The 17,492-nt window shown below is 34.4% G+C and overlaps 1 protein-coding gene across 3 annotated transcripts in view; it reads left to right on the plus strand.

Moving 5' to 3' along the window:
* Nucleotides 1–2,352: 2,352 nt before the first annotated feature.
* LOC127711551 (required for meiotic nuclear division protein 1 homolog) overlaps nt 2,353–17,492 on the plus strand; it is a 35,864-nt gene continuing 20,724 nt past the window's right edge. Inside the window, exons 1-3 of one of the 3 annotated variants that reach the window (XM_052217636.1) lie at nt 2,353–2,403; nt 12,467–12,495; nt 15,248–15,669. In XM_052217636.1, coding sequence (XP_052073596.1) covers nt 15,337–15,669 — 333 coding nt within the window. In that variant the 5' untranslated portion in view covers nt 2,353–2,403; nt 12,467–12,495; nt 15,248–15,336. Of the gene's footprint in view, nt 2,404–12,461; nt 12,496–14,148; nt 14,808–15,247; nt 15,670–17,492 lie in introns of those variants that run through there. The other 2 variants (XM_052217638.1, XM_052217637.1) reach the window with 2 other exon arrangements.

Here is a 17,492-nt window from a genome sequence, read left to right on the forward strand (position 1 = left end):
ATTGCAAAGCTTGAGCGGGGCATGCTTATCCTCAGACACATTCGTCTTTTATTTTATATATAATTTTTGCGTCAAGTCAAATCTACAAAGCGATTTGCACATCCTGTAGGAAGGAGAAATGCACAGTAAACAGTGGCGTATCCAGAAATTTTCATAAGGGGGCCCACTTACTGTCTAAGAGGGGGCCCGCTCCAGTCATGCTTCAGTGATTCCCTATATAAGCAATTCATTTTTTCCCCAAAAAACCCTCTAAATCCGCCTCTGGTAAAATCCAGGTAAAAGATTTTAATTTTATGAAACATAATTAAAATGCATTTATTTATTATTTTTTTATCTCACAGGTACAAATGTACACAAATGTACAGTTGGACAGGATGATATTTTTCTTTTGCCCTATCCCTTTTTTCAAAACTCACTCTCTAAACATATTACCTGGTACATAAATTAATGCATTAGTATACTATTTCCCAGATATTATCAATGACCACTGTGGATAGTAAATAGTCTGAGTATAAATAGTAAATAAATGTTGTTCTATTATTATAGTTATTTAGATAAGTCTAACACACACACACACACACAAATAATTAATTGAGAATACTATTACACATGTAGTTATAGTAATCTCAGAAATAACAGAATATAAAAAAGTAAAGGATTTTACTGAGCCTCGGAAAAAAGGGGGAGGACAAAAAATTGTCCTGTCTCCAAGAACCTGTGATTTATCTAAGTTCAGCCATACCCTAAACGTTTCAGTGAACACAGGTTTTTCTATACTCAGAATATTTATTTTAGGTGTAACAAGGGCGTAGCTACCCGGAAGCATGACAGCACGTGCATCCACGTCGTTTTCACCAAAAAAAAAAGAAGAGAGAGAGAGGGGGGGGGACAAAGTTAACTTATAGGAATTGGTCTTTCTATGTATGTTTTTTAAAAACTACACAAAGAATAAAAGCAAGAGGAATAAACATGCAGCTAAATTTTTAGTCCTGTAAGACATGTATGTGTACGATAAATGCATACAACTGGTGTATACATAGTGGAACTTTTTATATTACGGACATTGTTTAGAAAAACAGCTACATCATGTCGGTACCACCGCCATAACGTATACTAGCATTGAGTGCAAAAATCAACATATAATCCCTTTAGGGTTAACAAAAAAACTTGAAAATTATTATTTTCCGCTTCGCCCCAAAGCACACATCTTACTAGAACGAAGACTCTTCAACTTGTATCGATCCGGGAATAACGACTGTTACCTTGTGAACTAGTTAAAAAATTGACCAAGTATGTAGGTCTTGACAACACGAATACTTCATTTTCACATCACGTCAACGTATTCTCGTCCTGATGTGCATGTAATATTTGCTACTGGACATTAATTACCATTCAATCAACCATTAGTTTCCATAAACTGATAGACGAGAAGTTGGAACTGCTGTTATTATAAAAAAAAGTACACATTTCCAGTACATGTATTACGTTTTTTTATTTATTTTACAAAAAAAAAACATCTTGTATACTGAACTATTTGTATCTTCACTGTTATCATCTAGATATTGCAATACAACTTGTCGAATGCATATGTATTTGTTAATTAGCTGGATAATTAACAAACGCAGATCATGAAAAGATCGTGATCAAAGTACCATTCCCTCTGAAAAAGTTCCTCAATTTCAACTTCGAGAATTCCTAACTGCGTAAAGTAAGAAATTCCTATCTCTCTCTTGTCACAGAGTTTACCCACAGAATTTTTAAACATCAAAACAATTATGTTCAGCAAAATATTGGAGAATGTGTCCACCAAGTATTTGGTATCCAAAGATGTTTATGCTAACAAATTCCACATATAGTATTGTGTTTATGTTTATGTTTATTGTTTGTTATTTATCCATCTACTTTGCTCAATACAAATACTAGCATATGGAACAAACCTCCGTGATTTTGAAAGCTCTCATGGCGTACAAAAAACGCAAACGACAATGTTTAGTCTTCATTCGACTCGAAGTTAAACAAATAGTTGACCAAAAAACGACAACAAAAATATACAAGTTTTATTACGGTTGTGATTGTTTTGAAACGCTATATATGCGGATTTTCCGAGGGGCTTCGCCCCCCTGGCCCCCGTACCAGGGCTTTGCTCTGGACCTACTGGGGGCCTTAGGCGGCCCCCAGACCCCTCGCCCTTTAGTTTGTGATTCCACTTCATTAAGAAGGTAGCTACGCCCCTGTGTAAACGGAGCCATATTTGTGAATTCCTGCCGAACAGAAAATTTTCGTAGGGTACGTTATCCGGAAATATAATTCGGTATATGATTCCGATTGTATTTTGTCAAGCGTTTCAGTGGAAGAAATCATACAAACGCTTGTAAGACATGTAAGAAAGGACACGAGACTTGCTTTTTATCAGTAAGGGGAAAGAACTCATTAATCTAATGCAAACATGGCGGCTATCCGGGGAAGATCAAGTTTTGTGTTTACAAAAAGGTTGGTTATTCAGATCGTATGAAGAAGAATGACTTGTTACTTTGCCATAATTTATTTAAGATCATGATCTTTCGGTTTATCTATATGCCTATTATAATCACACGGTGCAAATATGTTAAATCTGACTGCAAAAAAGTTGTGCTATTGAAAAATGTTAAAATTGAAATCCCAAGATAATGGGGATTTCAACTTTTTCAGTTTTCTGGCGTATAAAAGATATACTTTCATATATTTTAAGTTATAACTTAAAATAAAATTGATATATTATTTTTACTTGATATTATATGTTGAAAAAGTAAGATCGGTAAACAAAATAACGAGTTTTCAGTTGCACATGTTGCATGTTGTTATTTTATTGATATGCTAATGAAACACAACGTCAATAATTGTTTACCACCCAGTACATGTCCAACTCTAGAAATAGTCCCTAATTCTGAAAAGGATGTTCAGAAGCAAAAGTGATTTGCAATTTACAACCATAATGCACTAATTAGTGTTTAACATGCATGATGTACAAAACAATATACATGTTCAGCTTGGATGTTGAGTTATGCAGTGTGTCTGGTAGTTATCTGAAGGTATAATCCATAGCCAAGGTCAGCTGCCTTGGCTATCATATTATGTGTCCATCTGATCATCTATCCCAAATTTATATGTACATGTAGGGCCTAGATGTCATTTAGTTGTGTCGTATGGTTGCTGTCTCAGCATACATTGATATATACCCTGGCAGTATCTTTTTTATTCGCATTACCACAATAGAAAAGCTCATATATTACATGTATATATATGGCAAAATTGCAATTAATTATTTAATAGAAATACATATTGTACATTCCTCTTCTTAGACAGTCTGCACCAAAATCTTTTCCAACTACTAGTCCGAAGGCAAATATTCAGACATTTTCCTTATGTGTCTAAACAAAGTTTTGCGAAAATTAACTAGTCCAAATAAAATTTTACTAGTCTGGGGCATCAGACTAGTGGCTAACAGTGCAGGCTGCTTCTACATTTACACATACATGTATATATAGTTTGTATATGTACAATGTACATGAACTGCCTCAGATATCAACTAGTCCAAATAAAATTTTACTAGTCTGGGGAATCGGACTAGTGGCTAACAGTGCAGGCTGCTTCTACATTTACACATGCATGTATATACAGTTTGTATATGTACAATGTACATGAACTGCCTCAGATGTCTTGTAGTAATGTCAGGTACAAAATGTAACTAAACTGTAGTGTGCAGGCATGTATCATGGGAAGTTATAAGTTGGATCTGGGGCCAAGTCAATCTATGACTTGAAAAAGGGTTTTGCTGCTTCTCTGCTAAGCACCCTCTGCTTTAAGGGGTAACTAGAGTAAATACTTGGTCAGCTGAGGACAATAATTAAACTGATGCGGATCAAAGAGTTGAAAACCCCCAAAGCTAGATAATGTTTGGAGTGAAATGGGTAAAAAGTCTGTATTATATATATTAATTAACCATAAATGTAGCTCCATGTGGGGGGGGGGGGCAAAATCCATCACTGTGAAATGTCTGATACCTTAAGCCGCTCATGTCTTCCTGTAGAATGTTTACAGTAGAAATGGCATGTTAAAAAGCTGACTAAGTGCGTCTGTCTAGCACAAAGCAGTGTTTATACCATAGGCGGATCCAGGGGGGGAGCCCTGGGGGGCCCGGGCCCCCCCTTTTGTGGGAAAAATTTGGTTGATTATATAGGGAATCACTGAAGAATGACTGGAGCGGCCCCCCCCCCCTTAGTTCAGTCAGCGGGCCCCCCCTTATGAAAAGTTCTGGATCCACCACTGCATACTCACATTACATAACATGTAAAGTTTGCCATTGAATTTTTCAGGGTTGGCAAATTATTATATACCTGGTTTGCTAAGGTTAGGCAATACCCCCAGAAGTTGGTATTAAATGCATGTTGTACTGAGTAATGTGGTTGTTGTTTTCTTGACCCATGCTGGATGGGGGATATAGAATATTTTGTAGAAGTACCTTGCGTCCATCAGATGGTAGGTATACATTGTACATTTTTTGGTGTCAGAAGTTATTAAAATCATTATCAAAGGTTAATACCAGCAAGGTCTTGGAACTGTGCTGTCAAATTGTTTTTACAGGAGTTATGCTGCTTGTTAGGGGACGACCATTTGATATTCTGGGGGGGGGGCCAGGAGGATTTGTTTTGGATCAGTTATTTATTTTTGTAAACTAAGAGGACAGATTATCTATTTTCTGCACTATTGAAGCAAGATTTTTCATTTTCATTAAAGCAAGGGACTGATTATTTATTTTCACAACTATATTTATATATTCGAAAACATACAATTTTTAAATTATTTGTTTATTATAAATAATTCATGTATAGTCAAGTCATTATGTACCATTTAATCAGAATTAATTATTATCCTCTGCAGAAATGAATCATCTATATTCCCCAATGCATATACATGTATTGCATACATACACAGAATTAAAGTTTGGTTGTAACTAAGGCTCTTTTAAAAGTATTGGCAAACATGTTTTGCCGAGCGGAGCGAGGCGAAATTTTTTTTGAAGGGTTTTTGAACCGCTGAAGGCCCAAGAAGCTATAGAACAAATGATGCAAAATCATGCCTTCTGGGTGTTCCCCAGACCCTTTCTTAAACTGAAAATGCAAGTTCTGTTTTAATAATTTTATGACAATATTTTGGTCTCAAAGCAAAATCACGTTATAGATTCAGTGTAAGACTTAAGTTTCTAGGAACAACATCAAAAGACAAATATGCATGATAAAGCAAAAATGTAATTCACATAGTTAAGTCTGTGGCTGCTGTGTTTTTTTAAACTCATGATCAAGTTAATAATAAAATTACTAAATTACAAAATGAATGCAACACTAACAGAATACAGAAGGGCAATCAATGAACAAAAGACAAATAAATAAGAAACATTGATCCCGAAAAGTCAGGGGCTACGTCTGAGGGAGAACAGAACTTGCTTCTTGCAAGGCACTCACGGTGAACACAATTTGATATGGAGACAAGCGTTTGGTTTTGAAATTTCCTACATGAGGCATTTATCTCAATGTAGTTACGGCCCTGATTTAATAAAAGTGAGGTAAGTGTTCCTGAGACAATTAACCTCAAGTTAAATGAAACCAATTTTCTGACATTTCAATAGATATAAGAAGATGTGGTATGAATGCCAATGAGACAACTCTCCATCCAAGTCAAAATTTATAAAAGTAAACCATTATAGGTCACAGCAAGTATATTTAAATAATATTTATACTTTTATTATTAATTTAAAAGATATTGGAAGTGTTTCCCGATTTTTTTTTTGGAAAAAAGATGAATTTATGAAGAATCTGGTGCCATCTCATACTTTCGATTAGACCTGCTGAGTTATTTATTTTCAATACATTGCAAGTCAGGTAATTTATTTTCAAACTACCACAGAACAAACCATTTATTTTTGTGATTATCAAGGCTGAGTTATTTATTTTCAAAATCCTCCTGGCCCCCCCCCAGAATATCAAATGGTCGTCCCCTTAATAGATATTATAGGGAAAATTACATTGTTAGAGATTTCTTGACTACATTTTGTAAGATATTTAATACATAGAAGTATATTAGAACCAAACAAATTTTTCTTAAGTAATATATAATTGTCCTTGGACTGATAAAATATGTGCCACATTGGAAACTATCTGTCAATATTGTCATGTTTTATTTAATTTAAATTTTACACAGAACAGTTCAAACATATTGTAGTTTCATAATACCATTGCCATATATAAACATTTTACACAGAAAAACCTTGAGTTATTTTAAGAGGAGAAAAAAAATCAATTTCTTCAATTTCTCAAACAATTTCATATACTAAATGCACAGAACAAGTATTGTATAAAATAAGGATATATGTGGTATGATTGCCAATGAGACAACTATCCAACAGAGTTTAAATGACAGGATTAAAGCAACTATTAGTCAACAAATGGTCTTCAGGAGCCTGTAGCCTTTGTTAGTCTTGTATTATTTTTAATTTTAGTTTCTTGTGTACAATTTGGAGTTTAGTATGGCGTTCATTATCACTGAACTAGTATATATATTTGTTTAGGGGCCAGCTGAAGGATGCCTCCGGGTGCGGGAATTTCTCGCTGCATTGAAGACCTGTTGGTGACCTTCTGCTGTTGTCTGTTCTATGGTCGGGTTGTTGTCTCTTTGACACATTCCCCATTTCCATTCTCAATTTTATTCAATAATGAGTAAAACCCATACCTTATACAAGACCCTGACATAACAGAATGGATCAAAGAACATTATTTGAACAAAAGACTTTTTTTCCAGTTCAAAGAATATTACTGGTAGTGTAATATTTCAATATTTTTTTTTATTTACAGATTGTTTGTTCACTGTTGGTCACTTAATGTAAGTGGGAAAAACTGATTGGATAAAGATATTTAAAAACAGTCTTTATAGTACATGTGAAATAGGTGAGTTTTCCCAGTAGTAAATTAGTTTGTTCTTTTTGAATAGGGGACATTTCAATAGTAAAATTAAATCGGTATTAATATTTTGTATTGTAATTGGCCACTGTACCATTTGTAGTTAAATTAAAATAAAGTTGTTATGTTTTGATTTTGATAAAACAGTTTACCTTTTACTGCTATAAAATGTTTTATTCTTAATTCATCTCTCAATTTCAATTTTTGCAGGAGACTCATCTGATTGTGGAAGTTTGTGTAGTTGAAAGGAGTTACATACAGATGCTGTTTTGAATCATAAGAAATGACTGATATTAATTCATTTCTTCAGTTCCTCATTAGCTTCTTCACAAGGAATAAATTGTGTAAGGAGTTCTATATTCCTATTTAAAGACCTAACTTTTTTTTCAATTTGAGTGTATGAAAGCAAATTAATTGAATTCATTCTGAATACTGAGCTTATATAGTTTTATGTACATGTATATGTGACTTTATCTTTATTTGACTTTTTATTTATAAGTTATTTAAACATTAATAATTTTATTCTTTGTATGAGAAGCTATAATCAATCGACTACTGTAAATTCAGAAATTATTGTGTGCATTTATTATTGCGATTTTGTCATTTTAGACTAAAATGCGATTTAAATTTTTGCGACATTGAGAAAAATCCTGTTTAATTCATATAAAAAATTTCAAAATGCGAGTTTAAATTATTGCGATTATAACCCTGTCGCATTTTTCGCAATAATAAAAACATCGCAATAATTTCAGAATTTACAGTATATATTTTTTTCTCGCCTGGGATGAAAGTCCGGGAAAGTGAGACATAAGGGTTCCTTTTCTGGAGACGATGGCTCTTGCATCAACAATTGTTAAGTTTTCTGCTTAAGTTAGTAAGTTTGACAGGTATTACTTGTGATAGATCATTGATATTTAATATAAAGTTGTATTACTATCAGTACATATCAGTTTGACAACTATTTTGAGGCCCTGTTCCTAGGATATGGTGCAGTGACTTGGATTTAGAGATTTTCAATAATAATAGAAAAACAAAGGATATGGAGTATCCATCCATGACACAAAATCAGTAAATGCACATAAAAAAAAACATACAAAAAGCAAAGGAACAGCGCTTTTATTGCTGTTCTTCATCTCAAAGTCACATTGAGACCTCAACTCGGAGCAAAAAAAACTCTCACTTCACTGCAAGTTTAAGACGGCCCCTATCACCGACTTTAGCGGAATTCTTTGCAAAAATAATTTGGATAGACTTTGTAAGATGTAACACCACTCAATCGGGCTAAGTCGAAAAAGAACATTCTGGAAAGTAGTACATATTTAAAACAAAAAAGTTTACTGCTTAAGTTAGTTTGATAGGATCTAATTCTGACACACACATTACAATATATCCAAAAATAAAGTAATTGTCTGATACAGAAGTTTTATATGTTTTAAAGAATAATGCTGTTTTTGCCTTCTTTGTTTTTATTCCCTTTGAAAATATATCATTTTGTCCAACAAATTTTTAAAAAATCTGCATCAAGGCTTTGTAATATTGCAAATATTTGACCTGATAACAATTTAGACTGTTGGAATCATCATTGGCATCATAATGATATCAAGTTTGACCTGACATGAGGAAGGCAAGTCTCATAAACTTATTAAACAATAAAATTGAGAATGGAAATGGGGAATATGTCAAACAGACATTAACCCGACCAAAGAGCAGACAACAACCGAAAGCCACCTATGAAACAAGTTTGATTTGGATCAAGAAAATACTCAAATTAATACAATAAACAATGTATACATTGACATATACACAAATTAAAAATAGATGAGTTATGAGAGAATCCTTTTTTTTAAGCTAATCTGGCAAAAGTGACTAATTGTGTCTTCATACTCAGTTCATTGTTTGTCGTCTGTAAACCTTTTAGCTCACATCCCCATAAAGCCACTGAACTACTGTATAAACTTACTTGTTGTCCATTGTAAACTTTTTACCAAACTTGAGGTGAATGGTTCTAATGGTGTCTAGTATAAACTTTGTTGATTTTTATTCTGGTCAGTCTGTACACAGCAAACACTTTTGGATGAGTCTTTAAGGAATTATTACCCTTAAATAGTGATTTAATCAATTTTTATACGACCGCAAAATTTAAAAATTTTTGGTAGTATATTGGTATGACGTTGGCGTCGTCGTCGTCCGAAGACACATTGGTTTTCGCACTCTAACTTTAGTTTAACTGAATGGATCTCCATGAAATTTTACCATAAGGTTCAATACCACAAAAGGAAAGTTGGGATTGATTTTGGGGGTTATGGTATCAACAGTTAAGGAATTAGGGGCCAAAAATAAGCATTTTTGTAACTTCCAGACATAACTCGTGTGTTAGTGTATGGATCTCTCTGACATTGTACCACAATGTTCCAAATCACAAAGGGAATGCTGGGATTGATTTTGGGGGTAATTGCCTCAAAAATTTAGGAATTAGGGGCAAAAAAACAAGCATTTTTCTAGTTTCATGATAACAACTTGTGTGTAAGTGTATGGATCTTTCTGAAATTGAACTACAAGGTTCCATATCACAAAGGGAAAGCTTGAATTGAGTTTGGGGGTAATTGCCCAAAACATTTAGGAAAAAGGGGCCAAAAATAGCATTTTTTGAGTTTTCAGACAATAACTTGTGTTCAAGTGTATGGATCTCTCTGAAATTGTACTGCAAGGTACCATACCACAAAGGGAAGGCTGGGATTGATTTTGGGGTGATGAATCATAAGGGGGTTCAAAAAATTTAGGGGAGGTATTTTTTTTTCTTTAAAATTTTCCATTTTAAAATGGTTATTTCTGATTTGTATATAAAAGCAAATAATAATGATATGGTTTGAATAGGTAAATTAAAAAATTTTAAGTTCTTAGACCACATTCATACTGTGTCAGAAACCTATGCTGTGTCAAATATATAATCACAATCCAAATTCAGTGCTGTATCAAGCTTGAATGTTGTGTCCATACTTGCCCCAACTGTTCAGGGTTCCACCTCAGCGGTCGTATCAAGCTGCGCCCAGCGGAGCATTTTATTGCATTTTGGGCAAATTCAATAGTAGTTTAAAAGAGAAACTGTAACCAGCCAAAATGATCAGCAATATGCATGATTTACAAATAGATATGAATGTTGAATTAGAATCCGGTCTATAATGTAAGAGAGTGGCCATTTTTGAAGATGCAAATAGATCCAAGTGAGTGACAGACTATTGTCTAGTTAAAAGAGCTTCCCTGAAACTACTGAACCAATTCAAACCAAAGTGACTTGATCGATGGTGCTTAGTGGTGTGTAAAATATTGCTTAAATATTGTATGTCAATAAAAGACGAATTGAAACAAAAAAAGATCAGCATTTTAGGCGCATTGAGCCTGTAGTTAACCGTTTTGCTGTGACTGATAACAGCTTCATATCAGGATCAGTGCTGAACTTATATACTTTGTTATGTCTTTCTGACGAAGTTTTGTTTATCTTTAAAATGTCACAAAGAGTGGGTCATGAATTAAATTGACCACTGTCTCGAGTTACAGGGAGGACTGGGCACTAACAAACATTATTAACCCTGCAGGTTCTGTATGCGTTTGTCCCATGTCATGGAGGATCAAATTGAGAATGGAAGCGGGGAATGTGTTAAAAGAGACAACAACCCGACCAAAGTGCAGAAAACAGCCCTTGGCAAACCAATGGGTCTTCAACGCATGTGCTGCTGTATTTCGGTGATTGTCGTTGGTTGCTGGCTTTCATATTTTATTTTCGTTTCTGATTCTGATAGTGTGTTTTCAAAACAAGAATCAAAAGAATTTGTAAAGATTTGGGGCGGTCCAGAATTGCTTGTACGATTTAATGCTAAACAATGATATATTATCCAATTAAAGGGGGCGTACGCATTCTACGCCCTCCCCCTTAATCCATACATAATTGGATTGAGGTGAGGGGATGGGTAGACAAGCGAACCCGCCCACCCTTATGGGACTAAATGTCTCTTGCATATAGACTGTATGCCCCACTCCTGATGTTTTTTAGTGGTTCCCCTTTTTTTTAAATCCTGGATCAGCAACGGATATGGTATATGAAACATTGATTGAAGATGAAAACAGGGTAAAATATGATGTAAAGCAATGCATATATATTACTCTTCAAGAGTTTTGAAAACACACATTGGAACTGGAGCAAATGCATGTAGGGCTGGCCTACATCTGTGGTAACATGCCTTTTCGTCATCAATACAAATAAACTTGTAGGATTATTTATCCAATGAAAGAAAAATAAATACCTATCGGATCGCTTGCCAACCCGTGTATTAAAAAAGTAAGATATGAAATAACGTATTAAGGGAAATCATGAATTTATACAAAATATATTCGTTCGTATATCTGCATATCCTAGCTTGTGTTTTGTGAAAGGATCACGTACCGAAGTACCACCTACCGAGAGTTCAAATTTTTAAATTCATAATGAGAAAAATTACAATCAGTTAAACTGACAAATTCTTTGAATAGGAATAAACCATAAAGGTAATGAAAACCGTGTGTTAAACTTCAAACACAATACCAATAGCAAAGGTTACGGCTACAGCGATTATTAAAAAGAAATAGAAAGGGAGTCATAAAATTTAAATTGCATGAATTATAATATAATAGCTCAATCATTTATGACCTCGGAGTCAATACTTTCTATTTCTGTTTTCTGATATTTTCATTGCTTATTTTACTATTTCTTATATTTTATTTTCTATATACCGTTTTTACTATCAAATGCACCCCCCCCCCCCCCCCCCCAAAGAATAAAAATAAAGAAAAATGAAAATATCACCAAAAACCTTTGAAAAAAAAGGATAATGCGCACGTTTCCGGACTAGTGTAACAAGAGAGAAAAAACAACCGTACGTAAAATCATAGCTGTATAAAAAAAAACATACATCTATGGTAAAATCCAGGATTTGTATAGTGAAATAAAATCCTTGGTAAAATGAAACAGTCAGTCGAATACACCGCGGACCAAGTATAAGGTGTACATGAAGTATTGCAGATTAACGACAAACTATCTGCTATTAATTCGATCACACACACACACACACACACAAAACAGCAAAAAGCAGAAAAAACAAATTAATTAATAAAAAAAACACTGTCAGTAATGGTTATATACTATCTACAACTGTATAATGGAGGAACGATGTGGTGCGTGGTTGTGATTAATACGCCGCCTAGATAAACAAAACTGTGTATTGACCTATTAGTGATAGAAAAACAGAGTTCAAATATATAAATATTCATGTTATAACTTATTGTCATACTTCCGTCAAAACTTTTAAACCAATAGCATAACACAAATTAGTTTTCGAACAGCTCTGATATTTTCTCATAAATTATAGTCAAACCCAGAGAGGTTCGAACAAAATCTTCCAAGCATAGTATCATTGGTTTCCTTCCCCCTTACTTATATTCCCCTGTTTTTATAAACAGTGAAATGTCTTATGCTGTAAGAATTATGATCCCACACTTCTTTTAGATTACAAGCATTTTAAAGAATTTTGCAGAGTCTTTTTCAAATAACAAATGTGTAAAAAGCCTCACCATTCATGCCATTATAATTATCAGATGCATATGTAAAAGCATGCAGTTTGCAGATGATGAAATATTTATCTGAATGACATAATTTCTTCTTCTCTTATCTAAAACTCCAAAGGTGATGTTCTTATTCATTTATTCACAGTCATCAGGTTTTAAGATTTAAATGTTGATTGTCCAGCATTTACCTCCCTCTAAGTTTCTCTTCACCACTGGTCTAAGCTGCAGGTCCTCGACTGACTACTACACTTTGTTCATAGACAGCCGGTATGGCCCAATGTGGGAGGCAGAAAATTTTTGCCCATGGGATTTTAACGAGATTTAACATTTCGTTGTTACATGGCAAGGCATCGGTGTAAATGGCACCATTGAACATTCGGCTCTCATTGTGACGTAACAACATAAGCATTGTGACATTTAAAAAATTTGGGAAATGCATGAATGTGAAAGTTATGTATTTTCATGTTAAGTACGCGTTATTTGATTGGACGAATATGTATCTGAATGTATTCTTCACCTCTAATATAGGAGATTGAAAACAAGTCTCTTGACTAATCGGATTATACAATAGATTGGCTCTGACCGGCTGTCTATGAACAAAGTGAAGTAGTCATCACAATTAATGGAGTGGAAAAACAGCTGAAAAATCTAAAACCACACAAGGCTGTTGGACCAGACAACATCAAGCCAATGATTCTGAAAGAACTAGCCAGTGAAATTGCTCCAATCTTAACCATCATATACAATTTTTCAATGGAGAAAGGAAAGATACCCGATGACTGGCGAACTGCAAATGTCACTCCGGCATATAAGAAAGGCCAGAAATACATAGCAGCTAACTATAGGCCAATATCCCTAACATGTATTTGCTGCAAAATAATAGAACACATAGTCACCAGTAACATCATGAAACATGCAGAGGTAAATAACATACTATACCCATTACAACACGGCTTCAGAAGTAAAAGATCATGCGAAACACAACTCCTTGAATGTATCGATGACATCACAAAAAACCTGGAAAACGGAAAACAATCAGATCTGCTAATACTTGACTTTTCAAAAGCTTTTGATAAGGTGTCCCACAGCTTACTCCTCCATAAATTACACCATTATGGCATCCGAAGTAAAACAAACAAATGGATAAAGGAATTTCTCACCAATAGAACCCAGGTAGTAGTTGTTGAAGGCGAAACATCTGACAAAGTAAAAGCAGAATCCGGAGTACCGCAAGGATCAGTATTAGGACCCAGTCTTTTTCTGTTTTACATCAACGACCTACCAGAAGGCTTACACTCCACAGTGAGACTGTTTGCGGACGATACTGTGGTCTATTTGACAATTTCATCAGACAGCGACTGCCATAAACTCCAAGAAGACCTGGACAAACTGGCAAAATGGAGTTCCATCCTGAAAAATGTAGTGTCCTCACAGTTACAAAAAAGAAAAAGCCAACCAAGTGGGACTATAAACTCCACGGCCATACTCTGGTGCATGAAACATCAACTAAATACCTAGGCTGCACCATTGCAAATGATCTAGAGAACATATAAACAACATCACAGGAAAAGCCAGCCGAAATCCTTGGTTTCCTACATCGAAACCTCCACATTAGCTCAAAATCCATCAAAGAGCATGCCTATAAAATATTAGTAAGACCGCAAATGGAATACGCCACGTACCAGCAAAACCACATAGATAAAATTGAAAAGGTACAAAGAAGAGCTGCACGATATGTAACCAGCAGACATAGAAATAGATCAAGTGTCAGCAACATGATAAATGAATTATGATGGAAAAGCTTACAAACAAGACGAAAAGAAGCACGACTCATCATGTGTTACAAAATAACAAACGACCTTGTAGCCATAGACAAGAATAAATATCTACAAAAACCAACAAGAAGCTCAAACCGGACAGGACAACATACTTACCTATTACAGCCAGCCACCAAAGACTGTAGGAAATGGTCCTTCTTCATAAACACCGTCAAGGATTGGAACAAACTGCCACCAGATACCGCCACAGCAAAGTCTCTTGAGATATTCAAGTCTCAAGTCACCAAAACCACAAACTAAATCAACAGAACAATTTGTTTTTATCCTGTTTTTAACCTGTTTTTAATCATGCGCAACTTGCCAGAATATTCATCATGTTGAATGTGGGCAGTATTTGGAAGAAGAAGTAGTCAGTCGAGGACCAGCTTACCACTGGTCAAGTTTGGTAATAATTTTGTTTGTCCTCTGTGTATTTTCATCGCTAACTAACTTAACGTTAAATTCATGGATACGCTGAAAAGCAAAGTATATTCTTAACATGCTTAAAGTCATCTCATCATTATATGTTTCATTCAAGAAATAATGTGTAAAATTCATGACTTGTCCAAGTATGGAAAGCTGATAACTGGGTATTGATTGTTGAATGCTTTATTTCCAATATTCCGCCCTGGTGGTGGTGGTAATGTGCTCGCCTTGAATGTGCAAGGTCATAGGTTTGTGTCACAGCCAGGTCAAACTTAAGACATGCAAATTGGTATTTGCTGCATCTCCAATAAGCATGTGTACACAATTAAATCTATATTTTCATCATACATCATGTAAAAAATGTATGTTGTAATAGTTTATGAGGAGCAAATTAAATGAATATCATATTTATTGTTACAGGCATGACAGATCATGCAGATTGGACAAGAACAATATTTTCTGATAGAATATTGCATTCAGAAGAACAAATAAGCGGCAAGGACTAAACAATGACAATGGTTTGTCGAAACATTTTTAGTTCAGCAAGAATTGCTGCAAAGTCTTTGAACTTTTATACAAGTACCAAATCTAGGATTCTTTTGAATTCATCACAATGTCCAAATATGATGTCACTGAAAACAGACAGTTTAAGACATTACACATACAGTTTCCATAGAAGTGTTATGAGTACAATTTCTAAGGCAGACAATGCATTTGTTTTTTGTCCATGTCACTGTCACAGAAGAATGGCAACTAAGGCAAAACAATCACTGAAGCAGGTGACAGCTTTAACAGTGACGAGACTAAAGAAGAAAAGGGTAAAGGAAGAGAAAGAAAAAGAGGTAAGTTAGTAATTAATCAGTCAGGGGACTTACTTAAATGAGTGATTTTCTAAATCACTGATTCAAGTAACATTATGTCCATAAAGGTTGGAAGTAAGAGTTGTCTTTCTTTAATAATCAACTATTTAAGTAGTACAAATTAATCACTAGACTAAGTGATTTAATTTTATTGTAGCTTTAAATATAGAATACTAATGATCCAGGGACTAATTATGTTGCTAAAATTATCAGAACCAACATCTGTGTTGATAGGATGACCTGATCATGTCAGGTGATGACCTTGTACTAAATCTAGGATAATGACATAAAAATCACTTGTTTACGTATCATACAGTATGATGTTCCAGCTAGGATATGAAAAATACAGAAAAAGATGAACAAGGCACCCTACCAACCCTGCTACTAAGACCCTCTTTAACTTTTCCCATAACTCAAAACATCTAAACATATAAATTCTAAAGCCAGAAGTATGAAGACATATTTTATAATATCTTAGTACAAAATGTAGGTTACTTAGTAGGTTACTCAATGCTAGGAAAAAATAAGATTGAGCTATCTTTCTTTATTTGGGTGTGCTCCTTCTTTGGAGGATAATAAACAGTACGTAGAAGATGTAAATACGATCAACAATATGGCGGCCGATTTTGTTATTTTCGTATAAAAAATACGTCTTAATTTGCTATTTATTTCACGGAAAAGAATAAGAGCAATGTTTTTAACGAGTTGATTATGGTTTTCGACTCTCTGTCAATTACGTTTTCTCCATGAAACTACGGTAAACATTGCTAATTGTGCCCAAGTTGTATGAACATTTCTTCAAGTTCAAAGACAAATGCCGACTGACGGATTCTATTTGAATGAATTAATGTTGATGATCATTAAATGGCCCATCCGATAAACGGATTACCTATAACATCAGATTATGACACCTGTTGTAACCGTTGATTAGCTTGGGGTCGTAAACAAAGTCATATACTTGTCGCCAGGTAAATTTTCGTAATTGGCTGATCATATCAATACGAACAAAATAATATACCAATCGATCTTCAAAAAAGGCAGGGCGCCCTGCAAACTGTAAAAGGGGCACAGGGCGGCACTCGGGAAAGGGCGGGCGGACCGCCCTGTGAAAACGACCTAGCTGGAACACTGATACCTCAATTTCCTTCCAAAAAATCACTTCTTTAAGTATCATTATTTTAATAACCCCCACTAATTTCAACACCCCTGAACAGTGAAATTTTGATAGCTAACAGTAGAATTTTATTACATAATCTATAAGATGAAACCTTGAATTTTACAGGAAAAATACTCCCACTGCTGGGAAAAATCTGTTAAGAAAGTATCAGTTCATTATGTAAAGCCATTTTTATAGCATTTTTTCAACTAAAATAGAATTGGCAGCTAAATGATTGCATCAAAGGCATAAACCTTGCTGCTTAAAAGAAGCAAAAGTTCATTTTTTTTTAATTTTACTAATGAAAAGATATTATCTAAACCTATGTGTTTAAAATTTTGGTAAAACTACAAAATCACAATTTGTAACAAAACTTCGAATTTGCTACTTAAATAAGTGATTTAAAAATCACTTATTTCAATAAGTGATTTAAAAATCACTTATTTCAATAAGTCCCCCGACTGTTAATAGGTGCTATTTATTCTCAAAGAAAAAATGAATATAAAATAAGATATACTTAAATCAGTTGTACTTGTTAATTTTCAAAGTAAATTCTGATGAGTGTGGGTGATTCCATAAATGGGTCGTGCTCTTTAGATCACTATACACTCATGACACTGGGCATAATATCATGGAATATTGATGGTTC

The sequence above is a fragment of the Mytilus californianus genome, unplaced genomic scaffold (assembly GCF_021869535.1).
Source record: "Mytilus californianus isolate M0D057914Y unplaced genomic scaffold, xbMytCali1.0.p SCAF_8, whole genome shotgun sequence".
Taxonomy (NCBI): Eukaryota; Metazoa; Mollusca; class Bivalvia; order Mytilida; family Mytilidae; genus Mytilus; species Mytilus californianus.